Source organism: Natrix helvetica, assembly GCF_964273705.1.
Source record: "Natrix helvetica genome assembly, chromosome: 5".
Lineage (NCBI taxonomy): Eukaryota > Metazoa > Chordata > Lepidosauria > Squamata > Natricidae > Natrix > Natrix helvetica.
The window spans coordinates 41,993,477-42,020,730 of NC_138551.1; the positions used below are offsets into that span (position 1 = coordinate 41,993,477).

Genomic DNA, 27,254 nt, shown 5'->3' on the forward strand with positions numbered 1-27,254 from the left:
GCTTTCAACCCTCACCGGCCCAGCTTCCTGGTGCCTCCTTAAGAGACAGAAGAAAGGGGCGGGCGAATTCTTTCTAGCTCCTCCTCCTCCTGGCTAATTCACTTACCTTACAAGGCTATAGCAAGGAGATCTTTTTCCACGGAGGGAATCTTGCGAGCGCTGGGATCTCTGAAGCTTCGTAAAGGCAGAAGGAACAACGGCTCGAAGTTATTAGGCGTTTCTGCGGAATTTCAACAACCAACAATTCTTGGGATCTCTGCCCAACCCGGTCCCAGCGGGGAGAATCAAGGAACGCTCCTTAGAGCACGTAAGGAATCTCCTGCACTGCAAATCATCACTGCGGAGTGGAAATGCCTTGGAGATCGCCGGAAAACTTTACGCGTGGGCGTTGCTATTGCCTTTTTATTGATTTAGAATAGATTGAGTAAGAGTAACGATCAGAAGCTTTGTTTATAAACATAGACTTAACTGATAGACTTAACTGTGGTTTATCAGTTAACTTGATTTTATAGGTTCGCATGGCACAATGGAACTTCGATAATTCCTCATGGTTCTTGGTTTGCAGGAGAGGCTAGGCATATAGTTGGCTCATTTGTGTTGTTGTATGATTTGCGTACAATCCCTAAGTAGGTTTCTAACCCCTGTGTCATGGTGGAGCGTTATGTATTTTGGCCACATGCAAGCCCTGTAGAAATAGGTATACGTTGGCAATTGTTGCTGCTATGCTTATAACTCTCAGTTTAGGTGTACCTGTGTTTGAGGACATTGCTTGGAGACTCAGGGTTGTACTTTTTAGCTCAATATTGATTAAAAATATTTTATCAGTGATGGATTGGCTGGAAATGTTTTTTATGTCCTGTGAGAAACTTTTAGAGGAATTCTTGGTTCCTGCGTTACATTTTCAAGTCACGCCATTAACAAGATTACCTTCTGACTGAGAGGAATATTTAAGTATGTTAAAACATACAGCCAATTGAGATTAAATTCGAGGAAACTTGTATCGTTGCAGAACTGAAAGAGAGTGTTGTGTGGCCGTGTCATTTTATTTTAGATGGAGATAAAAAAAATTATACAAAAAGGCTTGCGTGTTTTTTGTCTCCTAAAAGATGACATTGACAGAATGATATTTTTGGTGAAGATACTGTCATTATTCCTATTTTTTTTCTTCAAGTGAGTGATTTGGTAAAGATAAAAGTTCCCCTCGCACATGTGCATGATATTATATTACATGAGTGATATAATATGGCATGCCTATTTCTTTTGATGTCATTGCCTACTGAACGTTGGTGTTTGCCTGTCGTATGATGTCCTGCTTTAGAGAAAACAAGATGCTTTCAAATGTTATTTCAAGATTCCATTAATTTGTTTTTGTAATTCCTGATTTTTAAGAGGGTATTTGAGGCTGTTTCTAGACTCATGTGCCTTATTCTGTCATTCAAAAGGCACTCTGCAGCTTTTCTGTTTAATGGATGTGTTTCTGGGTTTTCTTTTAAGCAAAAGGCAGTTGAAATGGAAAAACACAGGATGGTAACAAAACAAATATACCACTTTTGGAATCTCCTGTAAAAATTTCATCTTGAAAGCAAATGATAAAAGTCTTGTCCGGAAACACCCTTCAGAAAATTAAAATGTGTGTTTGCTCATTTCATTGGTTTTGCAGAGATCTTAAGTCTGCCATGTGATTTGTATTCAAAAGTCTTTACTTCCATATTTTCAAGTGCTGGTAAATTGCAACCATGAGCACATTTATCTGTATGTAAGCTCCACAGAAAAACAACTTAATTTGATTCAGCCTTCTTTGATCTGGTTCCTTGCTAATGTTGGTTTGGAATTCTGGGAGATATAATGCTAATATATCTGAAAGGCATCAAGCTAGAGAAAGCTACTTTGAACAACGAGGCATCAGATAATGCTGCACATTGATTTCATCATAAACCAGCTTAGCTCTATCAGGAAGCTAACATGAACAGCTATTCACTACAGTTGGATAATTTATTCTTGTTCATTTGTCAATCAGGGATCTTCAACAAGCATCTTTACTGAAAATTGCAGTGAAGCAGTTTCCCGCGAACACGTTCTCTAGCTATAGATTCCTTTCCAGGTGTCCCACCAATGAAATCCTGAAGAAAACTCTGCCCAGCATGTTTGAAGATCGGTGATAGAATGGAAGTCCTCCGTCGTTCTTCTGTCTTTGCTGCAGAGGTGATGGAAGTGTTTGACCGGACTCCCACTGATAAGGAGCTTGTATCTCAAGCCAAGGTGCTTTGCAGAGACTACATTAACTCCAGGCTCATTCGGGCTGGTATTGGCTGGAATAAGCCTGAGCACAGTTCCCCTGTTCCAGTTGGCAAGTTAGCAGAAGTGTCCAGCATACTTTTAAGGTTGGGTAAGTGCAAAAATGGACAAAAGATATGTCTGGCTAAGTTACGTTACAATGGTGTAATGCTTGTGATACCTCTGCTCTTTTCTCCAAAAGTTACCTATAATCTTATTCATCCCCTATGTTGAAATCATCTAACAATTTGTTGCCTCTGTCTCTTTCGGTCTCAGGCTTTCTCTTCTTCTCAGGGTCCAAATTGGCAAAATCTATCCCACTCTCCCCTGCATTCATTGAAAAGAGGGACAAATTTACACAGCTTGTTAATAAAACTATTTGCCTGTATTTTTGGAACCCTTCCTATTTTCTCACTATAGAAAATGTGTCTAGCTGATATGTAGTACTAGTTGGCCACAGGCTGCATTTCTTGGTCCTTTATCCATCATGCATATATGTTAATATTTGAAGAAGTACTTAAAAACAGGCTGCTCTTCAGTTACGGAAGAGGGAGAAAAGAAATGGCAGGCAACATGTTTTTTTGGAACTTGGCATGTATGTCTGCTTGGGGAGCAAAGGTGTAATATAATATATAAATAAAGCAAGCTTCTGTCGTGCTTCAAAAATTATTTGACTAAAGGCAACATTAGGGCTATGAATGTGTGTTTATATAATTATAATCATTTATTATATTAAAATAAGTAGTACTATATATATAAATGCTACAATTATTACTATATACACACACACATACACATATATACATATACAGATTTATTTATTTATTTATTTATTATTAGCGTTTATATACCGCCCCCTCTCCCGAAAGGGACTCGGGGCGGTGTACAGTCCGCATTAAAATACACACATTGTGTGTATATGTATATATATATGTGTGTGTATGTATTTATAATAACCTACACTTATATACAGTATATATTTTAATATAATAAATACATGTATGTGATTACAATTAAATGGTGGGATACCTGACTTAGGAATATAAGATATTTTATATAAATATAAATCTCTTCCTATTTCAGGTATCCCACTATTTAGGCCCTTTAAAATTACTTGTTATTGGCTACAAGGAATATATAATATAAAATTCTTCCTGGGTGAAATCCTCATTATTCTCTGTGCATGCAGAGGTTTGTCATATAAGATAGAGCTTCAACCTTATTTATTTTCAATACAGCAATTTATATGCGGCTCAGATCTGAAAAGGCTCTTATGAGATCAACTAAGCTCCAAAACAGCCCATCTCTATTGTCTTGAGAGTGACATTGAGTAGAAATATATGTTTTGATACCATTGCCATATCAGAGGTATCCCTTCAGTGGCTAACTTTTCTGAACTTCTCTGTCAAACTGGCAGTGGCCCGCGGGCTGGATGCTTCATGCGCAGGCCACGCCCACTCAAGCTCCGTGAATGGGGAAAATGTTGCAAAACGTTACGTGACACCACAAGTTTGACACCAGTGCTGTAATAGATCAAGCTTGCATCTGTTCTTGCCAAGAGCAAACTAGCTTCCAGTTCTCCTTGAACTGAGCTGTGATAAGCATCACATGTGCTGATGGCCATTACAACAGATACATCTCACTATAGCATTCAGGCGATCTGCTTTCATTTGGTTTGAGTTTGTGAGCCCATTTTGTTGAGTGCAGCAGCAGCCTTCCTTCACCTTTCTTTTTTACAATTTATTGAAAACAAAGGTAGTCTGTTCTTCATGCTCTCAAACTGGCTTGGGCTGTGCCAGGACTAGCCCTAGATTAGCCAGGAGTAAGAGATGGCTTCTAGGGTTTCAGGTGTCATGCCAGAGCAATATTTTCCTAATTGTTTGTATGGGCGAAGAGGGAGGTGTATGTGCTGGATTTTATGCACTGAGTTCCAAAAGAGCTTTGATAATGTTCTTTATTCCCAGACTAAGATGGTTATGCATGTTAGATGTCAATTTGGTTAGAGGTGTTTTAGGCTTTTTTTTTTGAGCTGAGTTTGGAATTTGCTGCTTTTGTGGACACCAATTAGCCAGTGCCTAGAAAAGCCACTTTACTTTCTTCTACAGACGTTATTTGAAGGGGAACAAGACTATTTCTGGTATCCTTATTGTTTGTCCAGATTTTTTTCCTGTGACATTAAACATCAGGTTATTTATTTGATTATTATCCTACCCCACATTGGTGACCTTTATTAGTTATAACATCCCTCCCCCCCAAAAAAAAAGTGGTCATAGGATGAAAGCAATTTATAATCCAAATTGCAAAAATGAAATGAAAAGAAAAATAACAACAAGAGGAACTGGTGATATTATTGAGAAGTTCCCCCTCCCCCTTTTAAATATTTTTTTAAAATAGAACACTAGTACTTTATATTATTTGGGTATAGTGTTATTTATACAGTGTTGATTAGAGATTAAGATCATTCTGATGATTAGATAGCTTTAACTTTTAAAGATAAATAAAAAAGTATTAACTCTACTTTCTAAATGTTATCATAAAGCTGAATGTGCAATTGATAAATAACTGCAAAGTATGTTAAATTATTTCATATATATGATGTCATGAATTGGTCCAACCTTTTTTGAATCCAGCTAAGCTGGTAGCTACCACTGTATTCTTTGGTACCAAATTCCAAAATTTAATCAATGATAACCTCAGTTTGGAACATCAGTTGTAAGAGTTGAACATGCAGTTTAGTTTATTGTCATCCTCCACTACTTTTAAACTACTTTTAAACTCTATCCTCCTTGATGAGAGTTATAGCATAAAAGGTATGCTGTAACATAAAAGAGCTTGATATGTCATTTTTAGTCCGTTTTGGTGCTACTAAAAATTTAATTTTTTTCTACAATATCCTTTCCAGCAGATTTTGTGTTTTGAGAGAGGGGGTGAATTAATTTTATTTCCTTCTTGCTGTTGATCTTTCCATTTATTTTCTTAGTCTAATTGTCCTTTTTTTTCTTGGATTTTGCACCCCTTCATTTAATTGATGCACAGAAATATCAAGCTTGCCTTCCATTGATTATGTTGGTGTTAAATATTTAAATGAGTGGGAGATGTTGGTACAAGACTTGAAGGTATCTACTTGAAAATCATCCAGGCTATTAAATCCAGTTAAGACTGGAGTGAAATGTATAATATATTAAGTTAGGATTAGCATTAAATGAAATCAAATTGACAGTGACATACATTTACTACTGAAACCCCTGTTCAGTAAGTCAGACCTGCTGTAGCTTTAATGCTGTTTCTCAAACTTGGCAACTTTAAGATGTGTGGATTTCAACTCCCAAAATTCTAGTTCTTCTGAAAATTGAACTCCAACCATCTTAAAGTTGCCGAGATTGAGAAATATTACTTTAATTAAAATAACAACAAAAAAAGTATGGTTGCTGTTTTCCCATTACAATTACCTCAATGGACTTGGTGCTAATTTAATATTTTTGAGTTGTTTTTAGGCAATTATTTAGAAATATTTTAGTACTAAAACTTTGGCAGATACTGTAAACAATGTAGATGAGAGAGTAGGCCCAAACTTTTTTCCTGAGTGAACTTGTGATAAAAAGGTTGTGCTTGCATGACATATTCATAGTTACATTAAACTTAGTTAACGGGGAAAAATATAAAATTTGGGGTCATCCAGTTTGTGATTCAACACATCATGCAAATCCAGTCATCAAAATGTTCCAGTGCAGATTTCAGGAAGAAAAGCTAAATCTATCTTGAGTGAAAATCATAGTGCCTGTTAGATATTTTTTTAGCCATCACTCCCCTCTATTATAGCCACTATTTCTTCCCAGATCAGATAATCACCACAACTAATAATAATTTATAGCAGGGGTGTCCAACCTTGGCAACTTTATGACTTGTGGACTTTAACTACCAGAATTCCCCAGCCAGCATGAGTTGAAATCCACAAGTTGCCAAGGTTGGACACCCCTGATATATGGTGTTTTAAAAGTATCTCAGTTGGTGGTCGTTATTATATTATAATAAATTACAGTGAAATCGCAGGGTTTCCCAAAGTCTTTCCTTCTTTTTATTCCAAAATGTCTTATCATTCACCTTCACTGGATAATTTGTAACATATGTCACTTCCTTTAAAAAAAACACCCCAAAATCCAGAAATACTGTAACTTTCCTTATAAAGGCACTGATCAAGCTCTTTCATTGGTTTAGTTTCCCTTTCTTGACGTTGGTAACCAAAACAGCATTCTTAATAATGATTATACTTAATAGTCCAGAATTGGGTGCATCACAGCTTTGCTAAAGGATTATGGTAGTTTTCTTTGCGTTCCTACTTTCCTAACATGGAATTTGCCCTCACCTACTGTAGTCGTCTTCTTCTGAACTGTATTGATGAATGTATGATATTGGCTCCCCACTATGCTCTGACAAGGCAATCTGTGTTCCTGCTGAGATACATTCTTTTGCAACTATCAAATTCTATGTCCTGCCTATTTTTTAATTTTATTAAAATAATGCATTGGAACCTGGTATACTGCAAAGCAAAATGTTGCTTTGGCATAATTTCCAAAAATGCATGTAAGTCAAAAATACATCCTAGAGCCGTGATGGCGAACCTATGGCACGCGTGCCACAAGTGGCACGTGGAGCCATTTGTCAGGGCATGCGAGGCACTGCCCTGTCAGCTGGCCAGCGCGCATGCGCGCGCTGGCCAGCTGAGTTCACCTTTTTAAAAGCCATTTTTCGCCCTCCCCAGGCTCCAGAGGCTTTATAGGAGCCTGGGGAGGGCAAAAAGAGCCTCCCCCACCCCCCCGGAGGCCCTCCGGAGGCTTCAGGGACTGTCCGGAGGCTTCCCTGAAGCCTTCGGAACGCTTAAAACCACCCTCCGAGCAACCCGGAAGTGACTTCCGGGTTGCTCGGAGGGTCGTTTTAAGCGTTCCAAAGGCTTCAGGGACCGTCCGGAGGCTTCCCTGACGCCTTCGGAGCGCTTAAAACCACCCTCCGAGCAAACCGGAAGTCACTTCCGGGTTGCTCAGAGGGTCGTTTTAAGCGTTCCGAAGGCTTCAGGGACCGTCCGGACGCGTTGTATTATGGGTGCGGCACGCCTGCACACGACTCCCCTGCGCTCCCCCCACTTGTGGCACGTGAGCCAAAAAAGGTTCGCCATCGCTGTCCTACAGGCATTGTTATAAATTTAATTAAGAGGAGACTGCAGCACAATGCTGTGTTTTTTATTTGTTTGTTTTTTCTGTGTGGAACTTCCACACCTGATTGTCACAGCTGATGTCACAAATCATTTTGGAATAGTTACAACATACCCTCTCAGTATTTTGAATGTGCTCAAACAGCTAGGGAAGCCTGATCTATCGATTATGACCTCAGATTTTCTTAGTCACCAGCTGTCAACTCAGACTCCATCAGTGTATGAGTGAATTTAGGGATGGGGGTAGTAGGAAGTATGCAATCCTTGTATACTTGCACTGCAGAGCGCTTGCTGTTTTGTTCCCGCACCTTGGAGAGTAGCTGTTTGGAGCTCTCTGCATTGTCTTTTTGCAACTGTTTACATGCTAAAGTTATGACCACCGGCAGAAGATTGGTACTAAGATAGATTCATGTTCGTGAAAAAATGAGTGGTGTAGATGCGTAAATATTTTAAATCTTTGCATAGTGACATAGGCAGTCTGCCATAATTAGAAGGCCTTCTCCCAAGCAAAATAATCGGCTTATGTGACAGCAAATAGCTTTCCCTTAGGAATTTCAGTTATATCTCATCCAAATGCGATTTTATTTTTCTCAGAAGCTGCCATCCTTGATTTCCTGCCTTTTCTTTATCTCATGAAGGAGTTTTACACACTCTGGGCAGAAAGTTCCTATTCTCAGAAGGTTTCTTATCAGGCTGTGCATGTATATGCCATGTTTCCTTTCTCTCTTTTTTATCAGATTACATGGAACAATTTAGCCCTTCAGAGGGTCAAATGTTATAGCTTTCTGCCAAATACTTCATAAGTTGGTTTAAATGAGATTTCCAAACAATTGTGTAAGTAACATATAAAACAAAAGAGGAATGGAGGGAGAAATGGCTTTCATATAGAGAGCTATTTTATTACTTTTTTAAAAAACCATCTAAACCATTCTTCCAATATAAAACTCCCAAGTTGCTATTAACTATATAAGATAAATGTAATATAACACCACTAGGTGTTCAGAAAAGAAAGTATAAGACTTTTCAACTAGCAGTTTAATTTATTCAATAAGTATACCGTCTTTTTGTTTAACTGAGAAGTTAAAGCAGCTTTTGGCAACAATTAAAATATAGAATATTAAAAGCTAGAAGAACTAATACTAAAATTAATTAATAATGAATTATCATGAAAAAATGCATTTTGGTTTGTCTGCAAAAGCTGGTGATGTCCAATTCCTGAAGCAGTACATTCCAGATCTAGTTAAGATTTTACAATTTCTGGAGTTGAGTTTGATTCTTGGTGACTGCATAGTTATGTTGATATAATGTTTTTGTCAGCATGCAGAATGGTTTGCCTTTGCTTTCTTCCAATTTCCATATAGAAGACAAGATTTTAAAATTAACTGAAAATGCCTGTCAGAGGGAAGGAGTTCACATTGATTTGATGCTGAAAAGAAAATATGAATAAATCTTCCTATTAAGGATGCATAGTCATACATGAAAGAAGAAATAAATGCACATTTATCATGTTTTCCTAATTATGTTTATGGCAGAACTTGCTAGTGACTAGTTCAAACTGCTGGTGAAGATGTAGGATCCAAGATAAAGAAATGAGTGGATAGAAAATGGAAACAATTATGAATGTTTGTAAAATGGGAACAGATAGGTGCGGAACACAATAGGTTCTCCTCCAGCAAATCTAACCACTGGTCCATCTAAGTGTATTTTTATATACTGATTAGTGGTGGCTCTTAAGGGTTGTTAATTAGATTATTTTCTGGCTGTACTATAGTGGTAGCTGTCGGGACCTGAGCTTCTCACAAAATTCATTTTGCTTCACACAAAACAAGAGCTATATGCCTACTGAAAGTGTACTTGCAAAATGTCTAGAGACTTTTGTGGAATTGATGAGCTCCATCAATTCATTCTGAGGAGGCTTGTCCTCAGCAATTATCTTTTTGTAAACATAACAAGCATCCTTGGCTACTTTCCAACCTTATTGTCCTCACTCCAATTTTTTTAAAAATATTTGAGGATGTTGGGAAAATTGATGTTGGATATGGCCTTTTCTGGATAAGATAATCTTTCTCTTATGCTTCTGTGGGAAGAATATAACTGAGAATCAAGGAGAGGCTGCCAAGCTAGGGAAGAACCCAAAAAATAAATAAAGTTCTTGATTTTAGCATCTCATGTCTGCCCTAGTGTGAAATAACTGGTGACACATTAGTCTGTCTGATGAATGTTTCACAGCTTCAGGCAAGCCATAAGCTTTTATCATGTTCCAACCATGGAAATCTTTTTTTTTTTTTGCTTGAGATGAGGTTGACAGATTGCTTTAATGGGATACACCCTTTTTTTCAACAATGAAAAGTTAATCCTCATCTTCTCTGGGGTCCTATGGGGAAGATCACATTTTTCTAGCCTTATCTGAAGCAAAACAATAGCACATTTCTAAAGATTTTGAGGGCAAGTCTGAACAAAATATTATTTTAAACATTTGAATCAAGAATAGCTTCAAAGATGACTAAAAACAAAAACATGAGCAAGAAAATCTGGTAAATCATAACCATGCAACTGAACAGTAAAGAATATACCAGACTAGCATATAAGGCTAATGTATCCTCCCCCCATCCAGTTGCTCTTAATCCTTTTTTTAAAATAGCATCTTCTGAATCATATGAAATCAGGATTAAGACATAGATTATATTGTCTTTTACTATCCCTGCTAGCATAAGCACAGAAGGGCACTTTGCCATTTTTCCAATAGAGGAAAAAAATTATGCCATTTGAATTTAAAGTAGCAGCCTCATCTTAAGAAATAGCCTGTTTGCCTCTTTCAGCTTGATAATCCTTTTGTTGTGTTGGGAGTAAAAACATCAGAATTCCCAGCATTGAGGCCAGTTGAAGGAAGGACTGCCTCCCCGATCTTTTAGAAAATGGTCACCAGCCCTTTTTTGTTACATCATTTTGTTTATTAGTTTATAATCTAAAACGCAAAAGAAAATAGTGGGAAAATAAGGGAGGGAGAAGAAAAGGGAAACATGTAGGGCAAAGGGGAAAAAAAGAAAGAAAAGGTGTTACTTCTCACAAGACACAGTTTGAAGGCCAGAACATGTGACTCGGTTTCATTTCTTGTGGATGTTTGTAGTTGCATGTCCACTTTGAGATGTAAATTCCACATTAGGGCAACACCTCTTTAGGTCAACTCAAAGTCACAAAATCATTATCTGAAGGATCAGAGGGATGAAGAAATAAACAGTGGCTGACTTTCAAGTCCTTGACCCGATAAGATTTGCAGAAACATTTTTAGAGCTTTTTTTTTTTTTAGTTTATTTACAAACTGTTTGCATTAAAGGAATATGCATTGAATATATATCTTATAAACAGATATATGAGTGTGGAGTGTCAAAAGAAGAAATAGGCTGAATACTATGCTTCGTAAACATCTGATAATACCACTGTTTCCTAGTTCAATGTAATGTTTAGTATGTTAAACAAATCTTAATAAGAGAAATATGTGGTTCTTCAGACTGGATCCATTGGTATGGATGGAGGAAACAGATGGTATCTGACTCCACAACGGGGAGTAGATGCGTGTGAAGCACAGGCTAAGGAGGTCACCCCAGAGTAGGAAACAAAGGAAACTCACTGCAAAAAAACATTGTACAACTGATTGAATTGAGAATATTTTAAACTATTTTAATTTCGGTATTAATGTTAGGTGGCAGTTCATTAATTTGTATCTCTTCTAGGTTGGCTACATGCTTATCACACTATATGTAGATAAAAGTCAAATCATGAAAATGACCCCCAGATAACTTAGCTGTGCTCATTTCCAGAGGATGTATTGCATTTCTAAAGCACAGATTACTGGTCTCCTGTTTTATCCTTTGATGTTCTCATTAAGAAGGCTTTCCTCGAGTCCCCAAGAGGGTGAAAAGAGACTCCCTGGGCTCCAGAGGCCCTCCGGAGACCGGAAACAGGCCCATTTCCGGACTTTCGATAGGCCCATTTTCCGGTAGGCCCATTTTTTTGTGAGGCCCTGCCCTTACCTGGCATGATGGAACAGGCTGCATGGAGACTCCTGGGTGAGGAGGGGCAGGGTGGGCAGGGTCAGCCAATCCTTGTAACTACCAGTTCAGTGAACCAGATTAAAATTAACATCCAGTTTGCCCAAACCGGTCCAAACCAGCTGAATCCCACACCTGCTCCCAACCATTATACAAAACCAACATCGTAAAAAAAAAAAAAAAGGCAAAAAAATCAATACAAACAGAAACAAAAATATCTGGTGCCACAACAGCCTCCCTTCGATGAAGCCAATAGTCCTCTATTCGGGATCCCAGCATTTTAGCTACTTTGTAAGAACATGTTATTGGCTTTATGAGTTCATCCTATACTTTTATTGATTTTTGTGGATTTGCATCCCGTTTGAATGTCTTAATGGAAAGTAGGATTCAGATATTTGAATAAATACGTTTTGCATGTGTATAAAAGGCTTTTTGTGTTTCTTTTTTTTTTTTTAGGGGATGAACTGGAGTATATCAGGCCCAATCTTTATCGAAACATAGCACGGCAACTAAACATCTCTCTCCATTCAGAAACTGTGGTGACGGATGCATTCTTGGCTGTGGCCACTCAAATCTTTTCATCAGGTGATGTATTAAAATGCAAACTATGGGCAAAGGAAAGGAAAATTAGAGAAGCCAATGTGAATAGAGCATAGCAGTTGCTGGTCAGTGGAATGAGTAGAGGCCACTTGGCAAAGAATACCACTGGCATAAGCAAAGAGGCAATGGATGTTGCATTAAACATGTATTATAAGACAAATGCACATTTTTCTTGGGTAAGGAAATATTTTTGCCTCTCCCTGTTATCTGTCTTGCAGAAAGGGAGCCTCTTTAATGTCAAGTGATTATTTTTATACTTACTTGGCAACTGCTATGTTTGCTACAGACAGTTCTGTTTTTCTCTTCTCTTTGGTTTATGAGATTGAATGTGCTCCTGGCTGCAGAATGAACTTCATTTTATTCTGTTTCTCAAGTAACAAAGCAGTAAGAAAAGGTCTAGATGGAAAATCAAGGAATATCAATATTTGAGCTTCTTGCCTTTATTTCGGAGACTCGTGTTGATATTTATGATTTTGCCCCCCTTCCCTTTTCTAATATATATCGCAAATAGGCTAAGCTTTTGTGTCACCAGTTTCAGACCTGATTTATTGCATTTCATTGAGTGTTTTTAACACTGAGGTCGATTCCCCCCCCTTGCCCTGCACCAATTTATTTGAAACAGAACAAAGCTAGTCTTGAAATGATAATGTATCCCTGCAAGGTAGTGTATATATTTATCACTGGAATGGAGTGGATTTATTCAGCCTCCAGTTCCTAGGCATGCTGTTCCTAACCATAAAAATTTGGTGTTGCCTTCCTGAGGACTGTCTGGGAGAGTTTATCTCCTCACACGCACAGTAGTGTTTGCAAAGTGGTTAATAAGTTGTTCTTTCATGTTCAGAGCTATTTCAGAGCCTAACAGAAGGAAATGCTTTTTCTTAAGCACATGGTTATTGTGAAACTGTGTTATGATAGCCAATTGGCTAAATGTCCAGTCTTCTTCTGAACAAGTCTGGATATTTTCATGGGGAATCAGACTTATCAGTGATTCTTGTTTACTACCTGCTGAAGGACTAGGGGAGACATGATAGCATTGTTCCAATATCTCAGGGGTTGCCACAAAGAACAGGGAATCAAACTTTTCTCCAAGGCACCTGAGGGTAGAACAAGAAGCAATGGGTGGAATCTAATGAAGGAGAGATACAACTTAGAACTGAGGAGAAACTTCCTGACAGTTAGAACAATTAATCAGTGGAACAGCTTGCCTCCAGAAGTTGTGAATGCCCCAACACTGGAAGTCTTTAAGAAGATGCTGGATAGCCATCTGTCTGAAACGGTATAGGGTTTCCTGCCTAGGCAGGGGGTTGGACTAGAAGACCTCCAAGGTCCCTTCCAACTCTACTATTGTATTGTATTGTATTGTGTATCATTGAAAGGCACCTTGAGATGGTAAGGCAGTTACAATACTATTGTATTGTATTGTATTGTATTGTATTGTATTGTATTGTATTGTATTGAATTATAGGCAGCACGTCTTAAATTCTTGTTGCTGAAAGCAACAGTGGAAGGGACAATCATTCTTCAGTCTAGGTTGGGAACTTACCAATACATCCAGCTGGCCGCTCTGTGCCAGACAGAACTATGGTAGATGTGCATATGACCTATGTCTGCAAGGCTGTTGTTATTTTCATGCATTTTTCAATGCAGCAGAGGCAAGTCATTGTATATATGTTAGGTTAAAAAATACATTGAAATGTATTCCCCCCTATACTGTTTCCATCATATGTATACGCATGGCAAATGGATCAGTGGTGGGATTCAACTGGTGCAACAATCGGTTTGCTGAGCGCAGTACGTTTTAAAAGTTACCTTCTATTGCAGCCCTGGTGCAAAACAGCTGAGGTGCAGCAATCCGCTCTGCTGCACCTATCAGCTGGGCTTCAGAAAAGGGAATATAAGTCAATATAGCGCAGGAGCTAATATTCACCCGAACCAGCTGAATCCTACTCCTGTAAATGGTATAGATTCATTCATTCTTTCATTTTTATGCGTCCAGAAGGAATAGTGATTCATTCAAGATGATCTCTGTATTCTCAGCATTTTGAGAAGAACAGGAGTGAAAAAAATTCATTCATTGGTTTAAAATGCTTTTATGAGAAGTAAAAATAGTATGGTGTGGAAGTAACCATAAAGCTACATAACATATTCAGCAGGGTTGTATATTCATCATAGTTAAGATACTGATTAACCAACATTAGACATACTGAAGGTTCCCATGGTTTGCAAAACTACTTCTTTTGGAGCTCATAATTTGTGACGATTATCACTTTCTGTTTTAATTTTTGCAGTTATGTTATCCGGAATGAAGTCATTAGCTATGGGGTTCAGAAAAGCTAGTATTGCACCAATTCACTTATTTTCAAAATATGAAAATATATCCATAAGTCTTTCACTCCTTTGTACCTAACTATAATACAAACATACTGGAATTTTTTTCTACTCTGTCTCTATCATGTAATTCTCATTTCTTCCCTACGACATAAGTGAGATGGGTTTAACTCCTTCGCTGTACTAATATGTTCATGTAGAGTTTTCTCCCTTAAGCTGATCACATACAATGGCACCTGTAATGTATGGTGTGCAAAATATGTTCTTGTTCACCACTCATCATGTTGGTATAGAGACTAAGGAAGATGACTTTGCCAGAGATACGCAGAAACTGTTACTTAGGCAAAAGTTGATGACTTTCTGGTTTGTTCTTACTGGTGGGGCAGTCAATCCTCCATGAAGTTGGAGAGGAAAATGGATATCGGCAATGGATTCGTACTCCATGACTATGGTTAGGAGGGTGCATAATTTTAGAACCTGCCTTATCTACGTTTCCTGGTAAAATACATGGGAAAATCCTATTCGCCTAAAATACACTTAAGATTAGGTCTCTATGAATTCAGATAAAGGAAAAAACTTAAAGGTGGGGAACAGAATCAGCAACTTCCTCATTCCTGATTATGATAGATTAACATGATCAATATGCTTTTTTCTTGTTAGTTGGTGATGGGTGGAGGAGGGAGGCAGCAAATCATGAGGAATCAACCAATTCCTTTGATTTTTATATTCTTTATTCACAAAATCAGGTCAATGTTGTTAGGAAAAAAGAGGCACTTATACACACACACAAAAAGTCACTGTAGCAATCAACAAAAGAGGCGCCAGATATTATGCCACAATAGTTTTATGCTAATGAAGGTTGGGTGGATAGTAATTTAACTCTACAGTTAAGTATGAAAAAAAATGAAACAGAAGAGTCTCAATTTTGCTGCCACTTGTGCATGCTATATTGTTTTCCTATAAATCTAGTGGCTGTTTAACTGTAAGTTAACTTGTAATCTGAGTTGGGTATCATAGTTGTGCTTCTTAAAAGTAACAAAATAGTTATGCATTGTGATTAATGTTGTCTTATTTAACCACAAAATTAAGACCACAAAGTTTTTATGTTAGAACAAGATTTATACAACAAAGTTCCACATGACTTAGCATACTGCATGAATGCTAGCAGGGATAGTTCAGCATCGCCCATGAGTCTGATGAATTAGAAACTGGGTTTCCCAAATCCCAATGAAAAACCAACCTGCTTGACCGTATTGGTTTAGCACTGATGAATCTTTCTGTACAAATGTATTTCAGACTTTCTTGAATCTTTGAACACCTATGCCCGTGATGGCGAACCTATGGCACACGTGCCACAGGTGGCACACGGAGCCATTTATCAGGGCACGTGAGGCGTTGCCCTGTCAGCTGGCCAGCGCCCAGGCACGTGCTGGCCAGCTGACTTCGGCCTTCTTTTGAGACCATTTTTCGCCCTCCAGAGGCTCCCCTGAAGCCTCCGGAGCGCAAATAATGACCTTACGAGCAAACCGCAAGTGACTTCTGGTTCGTCTGTAGGGCCATTTTTTTCATCCTCCGGAGCCTTCAGGGGCCTTCAGGAGACTTCCCTGAAGGCTCCGGAGGGCAAAAAACGACCCTATGGGCAAACTGGAAGTTTAGGAACGGACTTCCAGTTTGCTCGTAGGGCCAGTTTTAGCTTCCAGTTTTCTCATAGAGCCTGTTTTTCACACTCCAGAGGCTTGAGGAAAGCTCCTGAAGCCTCTGGAGGGTCTCCGGGGGGGGGGCTGTTTTCGCCCTGCCCAGGCTCCTATAAAGCCTCTGGAGCATGGGGAGGGTGAAAAAAGCACACCAAAAATGGGGGGGGGGCGCTGATCGTGCACGCATGCATGCTGGAGTCATGTGCATAGCACTATGGGTGTGGCACACCCGCGCACGATCCCCTTGCACTCCTCCTACTTTTGGCACGTGAGCCAAAAAAGGTTTGCCATCACTGACATCAAAATGGATGTTTGTAAAACACTGTTGTTTTGTTCAGATATGCCATTTTTAAAAGAAACCAAGGAATGTGTTTTAAAAATAATATATTATTTTTTCAGTACCTCTTTGAAAACAGGAGGATCATTTTTAAAATCTTCTTTATCAGGAGGGTTACATTGCATAAGACACAATATTAAGAAAGTGGGAGGTTATGATTGCTGAGGGAGGAAGGTGTTTGATATTTTTGGGTGGGGAGATTAGAGCTGAAACCCTGTGTATGCTGTCTGTATTTAGCTTTATGGAATGGAGAATGTATGACTTATTCCATTTCTCTAGAATTATGTGACAATATAATAAAGCATTGGCTCTGTTAAAAAAATGAAAAATTTAGGTATCAGTGGAGAACCAAAATGTTTTGTCTTTCTCAAACAGTGTGCTTAGTATGGTAATTTCCCAAATATTGTGCGTATTTAACTTTTGTTTTCAATAGAAAGGAAGGGCAGGTCTGCCTTTGGATTTTTGTCATTTACATCCACATGCAATACATACATAAGTGATGCTATCACATCACTTTCTCTCACACAGACAAACACATACAGAAGCACATCTAGTTTTTTCACTGTAAACCAGGATTTGTTGTTCACATTGTAAATGAACATTCTCTTGGGTCTTTGAAAATGGATGTGCCAACCTATGGTATTAAGTATAAATATATATGGGGAGATAGTTATAGCAATAGCAATAGCACTCACTTATATACTGCTTCACAGTGCTTTATAGCCCTCGTTAAGCAGTTTACAGAGTCAACATACTGTCCCCAACAATCTGGGTCCTCATTTTACCGACCTCAGAGGATGGAAGTCTGAGTCAACCTTGCACCACTGAGAATCAAACTGCCGAACCACAGTCATCCAGCAGTCAACAGAACTAACATGCAGTACTGCATTCTAACTCCACTGCACCACCATGGCTCATGCCAACTGAACCTCGATACAACACCATCAAGTTGCCTTGCTCATGTGCTGCATACTTTTTAAAAATTAATATAGTAATCTACTAAAATGCTAACATTGTTTTTAAAAAACCTCTCAATTGAAGATCATCCTCCATGACTGATAATATATTTTTCTCATTTGCCTAATAGCTGTGGGAATCTTGGTGGACAACAAACATATTTCCTTACAATACAAAACTATCATTTAACATTGTATTGTTTAATTGTCACAACTTAAGTAGCAATTGAAAAAAAACAAGTTTACTTAAATCCAGAGGTCACTGTATTAATGATAGTGTTTTAATGTCACTTTATTAGTTCCTATTATGCACATACCTGCAAATATAGCTTATTAATAAAGGATAATATTTGTAACTCAGGGTTGACATGAGGGGTCCTTTGTGCTCTCAGAGCTTGCTCATTTTCTTGCAACAAAACAAGCAAGCACTTAGGACCCCTAATATAGCTTATAACTGGAAGTAGACATTTTGTGGCTGGATTTCCATAACTTGTGGATTGTTGTATAACATCAAGAGGCAAGGGTATCTGCCAAAGTATGGTCAAAAAACGTATCCTGTAGACCAGGGCTGTCAAACTCCTGGCCCACGGGCCGAATGCATCACGTGCTAGCTACGCCCATGCCCATTTTAGGGAAAGGGGAAAAAGTCCCGATACCTCACATGACACCGCCGTGACAATGTGAGTTTGACACTCCTGCTGTAGACATTCCCATGAAGAGGCAAACCTAAACAAATCATGTTTAGTCTAAACTAACATCAAGGACTCAGAATTATCAAGTCAGAGATGCATCTTTCATATGGGTGTTCAATTGAGGTGTCCTCTCAATGACTTTAAGAGACCATTGGAAGAAGTGGAGTGAAACTGCCTTCTGTTATAAACAAGACATTGCATAAACTAGTGTGTGATATTCAGTGCTTATTTTAAGGTGAAACTACGTATACCAAATATCTGCTCTTCTTTGTCAAATAAATAGCAAGACGCAAGGAGTTGACTTGACTACTCCCTAATTGTCAGTTTGGTAGGATGGAGGTGACTTCCACATCCTCTATCTGCTAATCTATTTTGATATTCCCTATATCTACTGTGAGCACAAATGAAAGAGAACAGTAATCATTCCAGACTAAGACTGACTGAAACTTATTTTACATCTTTTTGTACCGACCCTGCCAATCCCAGAATGATTACCATTTGCCATCACTATTTATTACTAGCTGAATGATTCATGTAGGGTTTATAAAGTAGACCAGATGTACAAAAGGCAAGGGTTTCTATGCTATTAAAAAGTTCTACTGAAAATAAACTATTGACTATTGACCTCTATGTAAACTGTATCTGTTAAACAGGATCTTTCTGAGATTCAGAGTCTTGGAACAGAATTTTCATCATTGAAAATTGTCATTTTTTTCTCATTGTGTCTTGTGCCAGAAAATAATTTCTCTGTTAAAGAAGCTGATAAAGTTATATTTAATTGTAAAACCATCATCTGTAGTGACATTAGAATTAATAGGAACATGTGTTAAAACTACGCCTTAATATGGAATGAAAAAGATTGTTTTGATTTAGTTTTACTTGAAAAATGTAAGACTCCTGGATACTGTCATATTTTTCCTGTTTTTTATAAACTATTATGAGCAATTCTTACCCATAATTACAGTGTATTTTGCCTGACTTAACACACTGAATATGAATAAAAGTTATTTTACTTCGAGCCTAAATTCTATTACCTTCTATCTCTTTTTTGTCATGATTTAAAAAAAATCTGTTAAACTAAATCACTAGAAAGCTTGCATATTGTTAGATCCATGAAGGCATTGTCACAACTTTCCTTTATTTGCTTAATGTTAAATAGAGCAAGATAAGAGCTAAATTTTACTTTTGGAATTACTGCAAGAGTGAGGCTGGAGTTAAATGCTATTATGTCCTGATTGCTATGGCTTTCCATTCCAGGAAACACTTGTCAACCACATTCCTTTCAATGGGCAGATTCTACTGGATATAAATGCTTTGATATGTATTTGCACATATACATACAAAAATAGAAATATGTGTATGAATCAGATGGGCTCTTTGTCAGCTGGAAGTGAAATCCTTCTATTTCAGACATCTGGAAAAATTATGAGAATTATGAAGCAGTGTACTGGTGGATTTATTATTTTTTTCAAAACCTCCAATAGAAAAGTATATAGCTCAGGAAAAAGAATACAGGTAGTCTTTAAGTTATGGCCACAATTGAGCCCAAAAATTTATTTTGCTAATTGGGAAATTTTAAGTAAATTTTGCCCCATTTTATGACTTTTCTTGCCACATTTATTAATCACTGCAGTTATTAAATTAGTAACACGCTTGCGAAGTACATCTGGTTTCCCCATTGACTTTGCTTCTCAGAAGGTTGCAAAAGGGGATCGCATGATCCCAGGACATTGCAACCATCATAAATGTGAGCCAGCTGTCAAGCATCCAAATGTAAATCACATGACCATGGGGATGCTGTAATGAACATAAGTGTGGGAAATGGTTATAGTGCTGTTGTAATTTTGAATGGTCACTAAGCAAACTTGTAATTCATGGACTATCTGTAGTAATAAACAGTATATATTGCTGGGTTCAAAGCAATTCTATTCTAGATAAGTACTATAACCACTGTGGAATTAGATAACTACAGTACTGATAAAGGTAGCTCTAGAAGAGATTATTAGACCATAAAAACCAGTGATTTCAAATTGAGGACTACTTCTGCCTCTACGCAATCACCAATTAAAGTGAAGGGATTCGCCTAGAACAGTGGTGGGCAACCCGCGGCTCGCGAGCCACATGCGGCTCTTTACACCCTTTAATGCGGCTCTTCTGTGTGCCGGGTGCCCGCTCCCCTCCCTCCTCTCGGGCTTCGGAGGGAAGCTTCTGCAAAAGCCCGGGCGAGTGACAACCAATTTTGGTCCTATGACTGCAGAATGCTGCAAAATACCATAAATGCAGGCCAGTTGTTGAGTGTTTCAAATGTGATTGGAACACTCAACAAGGTGACCACAGTGTGTGTGTGTGTGTGTGTGTGTGTGTGTGAGTGAGACAGACAGACAGAGAGAGGAACAGAGAGAGGGAGTGAGGGAGGGAATCAGAGAGAGACTGACAGACAGACACACACACACACACACACAGACAGAGAGAGACAGAGAGGGGGAGGGAGGGAGAGAAAGATAGACAGACAGAGAGAGAGACACACACAGAGTGAGTGATTAAGTGAATGAGTGAGAGACAGACACACCCACATACACAGAGTGACAGAGAGAGAGGAAGGGAGGGGAGAGAGACAGAGGGAGAGATAGAGACAGACACACACACACAGAGTGAGTGAGAGACAGACAGACACACACACAGAGTGACAGAGATGGGGGAGGGAGGGAGGGAGAGACAAAGAGCCAGAGAGAGAGAGAGAAAGAAAAAGAAAAAAAGAAAGAAAGTGGGAGAGAGAGATGAAATTAAAAACAACAACTTACAAACGTGACTTACTCAAACTATCCAAGGAAATGCAAGGCCAATGTTCACATTAGTGGTTGTGACTTTGTCAGTCAATGTCAGGATGTAATTTTCTCTACATTGTAAGGCAAATTTTACGGAATTTAACGTTATCGATAAATAATATCGTTCTAAAGTTTTTGTTTTACTAGTTGTGTTATTTGTATCCTCCCAACCTATGTGGATACTTGCATGCAGAATATTCTCAATAAAAACTTATTGAAACTAAAAACAGTGTACCATCCTATGTATTTTCGGTTTTAAAAATGTGGCTCTCAAAGTAAATTTCAATCGTGGTTTTGGCGAGATTTGGCTCAGTTGAAAAAAAAGGTTGCCCACCACTGGCCTAGAACAAAGCAGGCAAATCTTGACCTGGAACAAGCCAGAAAATCCCACTTTCAGGAAAACATTGGCAGAAGTTACAGTCATAGTAGGTTGGAGGTAAATAGAGGATTACAACATCCATTCTGTTCCTCTCGAACTATGGGTGATGTCCCATACTCACCAGAGGCTGTTGGCCATGCAGACCTGTCCTCTGTCAAGCGATACTAAACTGAGTACGTTCTGAATTAAAACTTAGATTTCCAGAGCATGCTAAGTTAAAATAGTTGACTTATTTGTGGTTTATTATCTTGAATAATCCTGGACTAAATAAAACATGGTTTGGTTCTTCAAGGTTAGTAAGTATGTTATCCTTACTATTGTCATTTGCAACTGGTGAGAAGGTGGTGACATTGAAGAGGAACACACCCTACTTCAGTTTCTATCCCTACCTCCCCCTTCTTGTAATAGAATCCATCACAAGTTTGTTTTGGACTGGAATAGAAAGCTGTGCACTTTGATCACCAAGTGGATAGATTTATTTGTACAGTGAAAGGAAGTGTAGTTTTGTGAGCTCAGAAACTGACCAGATGCTTATCCACATGGTTTCCTGGAGATTTTCCAGCATCTAGGAGACTAAAGCAGGGGACCACTTCTGATTTATTTTCTCTGTTTTGCTCCATTTGGTATTTACATACCTCGGTTTGACAGATGGCTTCCATCTGTCTGCTCTTAAAAAAACAATTCGACAAATCAGCTGTTTTTCTGCTCTCATAGTTTTGCAATAGAGGTTGATTTTAGAACTCAGTAGTTATTTTGAGCTACACGGAGCCTGTTCCCCAAGTTGATTTCTTTTTTGCAGCTGTTAGGAAGGTGCTTATATAAAGAATGATAGTTTTGCCCAGCTGGAATCTGGCCTGGTGGCATTTTTATTAGATGCCGTTTGCGAGTCCTCCCACTACTTGCTGCTGTACGTGGGAAGGCAAAATAGCATGCAATTTATGCCCACTTTATGTAAGCGGGGTTAGTGGGAGGGAGAAGATGGGGATTCTCCCTCTTCCCAGCAATCTTAAGAAGAATGGTGTGTGTGTGTGTGTGTGTGTGTGTGTGTGTGTGTAATTCCCTGGCTGACAACTTTTGTGGCCATTGGGGGTCAGAAATTTTGTATATACCTCCACCAAGAGATACATTTTAAAAAAGGATGGAAAAACAAATTGTGAATTTCTAGTATAATCATTAGAATCCGATACTAATTTTGTCTCTACCAATAAGTCTTTGGGGATAACTGGCTTATATTTTTTTCTGGCCTACAATTTTTCTTTTTTTATTAACCATATTGCAGCTTTATATACATTTAGAAAATAAGAAGCTGTGGTAAAGTTATGCTGGCATATTAATCACTACTTAGACAAAACCCTTTAAAAAGATATGTAGGTTTTTTAACCTAACCTAACAATAACAAATAATAATAATAATAATAATAATAATAATAATAATAATAATAATAATGCAACAAAAAAGAAATCAACCAGAAAATAAGTGAAATTGTGGCAAGAAAAAAAAAAGAAAGAACAAAGAAAAAATGAATATCAAAACCATTTGTATTTATGATAAGTTTTAAGCAACAAATACCCTGACCATGTGGAATTATATTGAATTATATATTACATTGTAATTGATAGTCATGTGTGAATAATGTAGATGTGAATATTCAGATCATATATCATTAAATCATCCATTGATTTAGTTTTTGCTCTAACACATGAAAACAGAATTCTTGATACTTTAGTAGGTTCCTAATTTTCAGAATGTAGAATGCAGAATGCTGAAATACATTTCTAATACTTATTTCTTTTTTAAAAAAATAACATTTCTTGGTTCTGTTCTCTTTTAAAGTACTGATGAAAGTTAAATTTCTGAATTATTGGAGAAATAAGATTGAACCCTGATGCTGTCCTCGGTGTTAATGTCTATTACGTTTTTTAAAAATAAACTATCTAAATAATGAAAACAACAATTTTGGCAACCCTCATCTGTGCCTGATATGCTTTACATTGGGCTGACATTATCTAGAACGCTCTTGTGTCTTGGCCTTAGCCTGAGTTTAGCTGTTTCATACTGTATGTAAGACAAAGTTTGTTTGTTTATTACTTTTATATACCACCCCTCTTATTGATGAGGCAACTATATCTGCTGTACTGTACTTTATATTTGTTAAGAGAATGCGAATTAATTGGTGTCATTACATAAAATATATTGTACTGTAAAATCCAAGTCAGCGGTTATCTCATATATGTGATAATCAATTTTATAAATAAATGTTTAAAAGTAAATTGAGGTGGTGGAAGAGGGTGAGAATGGATATTGAGCTGTCCTTGACAACTTTAACTCTTCTGTATATCAGAATCCAGAGTGGGTCCTAGCAATTGCATGTGTACAGATTTCTTATTGGAGCAAGCCCACAAGAGGAGAGAGAGGGCAAGCTAGACCTGATCCAAAGCAGGATATTATATAAATTTATGTATACTTTTATAAGTTGTTCCCATAATTGTGTGAATGGCATCTCATCTAACTAGAATCTTTAAAGTATCCAACGGTTGCTATTCAGTCAATGTCCATCCCTGGGGAGCAATTACAAAATAGGCAATGTTAATGTACCAATTGGACAAGTGACACTGAACAACAGTTGCTCCATATATCCTAGGTCAGACTATGTGAAAATAAATTATGTGTATAGAATCTGGATGCACACCTATCCAGCTGAATTGTCTGGTGTGTGATGATAGTGGGGTGAGGGGAAAGAACAATTTTGCCAAATGCTAAAATACTTGTCTGAAGAGGTTATCTAAACACACAGGCTATAGCTACCTAACTTCACCATTTCCCTGCCAGCCCTGAGCCAACTATGTTTGATTTCCCTCCCCTTGCTATAGGAATAACATGGGGTAAAATTGCATCTCTCTATGCCGTGGCAGCAGGCCTTGCTGTGGACTGTGTGAGACATGCCCAGCCAGCCATGGTCCATACCATTGTGGACTGTTTGGGAGAGTTCGTACGCAAGACTTTGGTGACATGGATGAAGAGGAGAGGAGGCTGGGTAAGTGATCCTGTAAAGTTACACCTTCCTTAAAAGCATGGGAGGACATGCTATGGGACTATTACTGTCAGGAATCAAATTAGATGGGTATTCTCCCTAGTGGTGGAGGCAGCATCCAGATTGGGTTAACCTTCATCCAATTATATTGAGGACTGGGTCTTGTAATGTGTTTAAACTCCGCCCCTGTTGCTAGGCAGATCCCAGCTTCGACTCAGTCCAGTTGAGAGGTCGGATGCATTATTGCCTTTCTCCGGTGTTTGATCCTTATTGGTATCGTTAAAATCGCGAATATTAATTGTTTGAGGAATTTGCTAAAGACTCTCATATATAGACAGTCAGCCCAAAGGTCCTTTGCGGCCAAGCTTTTTATTGTCGAGCCTCTAAGCCCTCTCAGGGCAAGTAGGCTGTCAGCAGTGAGGAAGGCACTGCTGTAAAGGGAGTTTTTTCGTCTCCCAGAGCCTTGTGAAAAACTGAGGAAAAGAAAAATCGCTGTGCTATGGGACTGTTACTGTCAGGAATCAAATTAGATGGGTATTTCATGGGACGACAAAGTTCTCCTTTAATAAAACTTTGTCTGTCAGGCCTTCTTCCATCCTTGCTCTGAATTCTGACTATATTAGTTTCTTCATATAGCTTTGAGTCTGATCCATTGGGACTGTGGCTGCTTTTCTTCTCCAGTTTTTAGCCTCATTTCATTTGCTTAATTTGCTACTGCTGACTTGTGATAATCGTTTATGGGAATTTGTGTTTTTAAGAGAGATAAGTAATGACATAACAGGAAACCTTGGCCAGTTATTAAGTCACCTGGTATGTGTATATACGTATTCAGGGGCACCTTTCTACATTGGGCAGATACTTTGTAGCTTGGAAGATATCGCTGCGCTTTGTTTTTTAACTGCCATTTTCGGTGGCCACGAGGCAGGCAATAGTATAATGCTGCACAAAGAGGTAGAGTTGATTCTGTACAGTCTTATATGGAGAGTCCGCAACTTACAATCACAATTGTGTCCAAAATTTCTGTTGCTAAGTGAAACATTTGTTAAGTGAATTTGTCCCATTTTATGACCTTTCTTGCCACAGTTATTAAATGAATCGCTGTAGTTGTTAAATTAGTCCAGGGGTGTCCAAACTTGGGAACTTTAAGACTTGTGGACTTCAACTCCCAGAATTCCCCAGCCAGCATAGCTGGCTGGGGAATTCTGGGAATTGAAGTCCACAAGTCTTAAAGTTCCCAAGTTTGGACACCCCTGAATTAGTCAAACAGTTATTAAGTAAATCTGGCTTCCCATTGACTCTTGTTTGTTAGAAGGGGATCCCAGAAGGGACACTGTAATTCAGAAGTGGATTGAGAAAAGTTCAAGGTTTCCAACAGGAGATTTATTCAAGTTTTCCAAAGCTGAGATCAATGGAAGTGTTTTAGGGAGTTTGATAAATCCTTCACCAGCAATCTGGCAGGAATCATGCAAAGCTCTATTAGTACTCAGTCTATAACATATGCAAAAATGGTGACTCTCTTTTTCTTTTCCACCACAGGCAGACATAACAAAATGTGTCGTGAATACTGATCCCAACCTTCGCTCCCATTGGCTTGTGGCTGCCATTTGTAATTTTGGCCAATTTTTGAAGGCCATCTTTTTTGTGCTGTTGCCAGAAAGATGATATCTGGTGATCAAAAGAAGTTCCATTTTCTTCTCAGTGACCAAGAGACACAAGTGAAGAAGTAACGAGATGACTTTCCTCCACGCTTTTCCAACGATGGGAAGCCTTTTTTCAGTTCATGTCTTATACCAAGCATCTTTTGTTCACAAGGCTGAGCAATGGAAGAACTTGCCACTCAGTTTATTGTTTATAAATTGTGTCACATTTTAATGTACTAAGAACAAGGAAGCTGATTTGGAGTTGTGCAAAGAGGAAAACTATCCTAAACTTTTTGTATTTTCCATTTGTGATTTTCACAGTGTTATTCATTCTGGAATTCTAAATTCTTGGTTAATGATTGCTAAATAAAGAAGGGAGGTGTTTCTATAATATACTGAAATTTAATTTAAATACCACTTCCTGTCTAAGAAACTAAACTGGGATTATACATCATAGATTGCCAGTCTACATATCCATCTTTATATTTTCACATCTGAGGCACCAAAATGTAGTCATTTTTAAAAAAGCTATGTTTATGTTGAACAAAACGATCCAGAGACATCAACCGCAAAAACTTTTAGAATACAGCAAAAATATACCCTATTTGGAGCATACATTTTAATGTGAGGTGCAATTGGCAAATTGTGTGCTTTGATTTTAATCCTACTGCAGCCCATATATGATAAAAAGCATGACAGAAGGAAGTCTGAACCTGCTTTGATGCCTAAATACAAATAAAGAACTGCGTATACACAATGAAGTGTAGAAACATCTTAAAGATACTCCAACTCATTTTGTTTCTTTTCTACTTTGTAACTTACAGTGTGAAAAAGGCTGGTAAATGGGAATGGAGCAATGAAGATTATCCTTGAAATTAGCAATGAAGATTATTCTTGAAATTTGTGAAAACAGCAAAGCTTTGGGCTTCTGGTGTTAAACCATTGAAACCGAATTTGAACACTGTATATAATGAAATGACACCTTGAAGAGGTTGATTTATTGTGACTAAATAAAACACAACAGAGCATGAAGAGCATGACTTCTGGAACTCTTTGCAATCACTTAATCATCATTCTGCTCTGGGTCAAGTGGTCAGGAGTGGATCTTAGATTTGTGGCATCAGCAATATTCCAAGTGGCTACTTAATGGCCTTTCCAAATAGGATACATTTGGGGATTTTTCAAGAGGTTTTTTTCTCTCTCTCTCTGAAGACTCTATCTGCATCCTAGCCTGTTTTTTACT

The 27,254-nt window shown here is 38.2% G+C and overlaps 2 protein-coding genes across 4 annotated transcripts in view; one reads left to right on the forward strand and one right to left on the reverse strand.

Moving 5' to 3' along the window:
- The window catches only part of STK25 (serine/threonine kinase 25), a 35,293-nt gene extending 35,048 nt beyond the window's left edge, over positions 1–245 (reverse strand). Inside the window, exon 1 of the mRNA XM_081954457.1 lies at positions 107–245. The gene's annotated coding sequence lies outside the window, so the exon portion shown is untranslated. The remainder of the gene's footprint in view (positions 1–106) is intronic.
- BOK (BCL2 family apoptosis regulator BOK) lies at positions 168–26,417 on the forward strand. 3 transcript variants are annotated; one of them, XM_081954458.1, is made up of 5 exons: positions 168–307; positions 2,018–2,386; positions 11,986–12,114; positions 24,211–24,374; positions 25,908–26,417. In XM_081954458.1, the coding sequence occupies exons 2-5, from the start codon at positions 2,164–2,166 to the stop codon at positions 26,031–26,033; spliced, it is 642 nt and encodes a 213-aa protein (XP_081810584.1). In that variant the 5' UTR covers positions 168–307; positions 2,018–2,163; the 3' UTR covers positions 26,034–26,417. The 3 variants fall into 3 exon arrangements, with proteins under 3 accessions (XP_081810584.1, XP_081810585.1, XP_081810586.1); XM_081954459.1 differs by having other exon boundaries at positions 2,102–2,386; XM_081954460.1 differs by lacking the exon at positions 168–307 and adding an exon at positions 336–424.
- Positions 26,418–27,254: the final 837 nt, after the last annotated feature.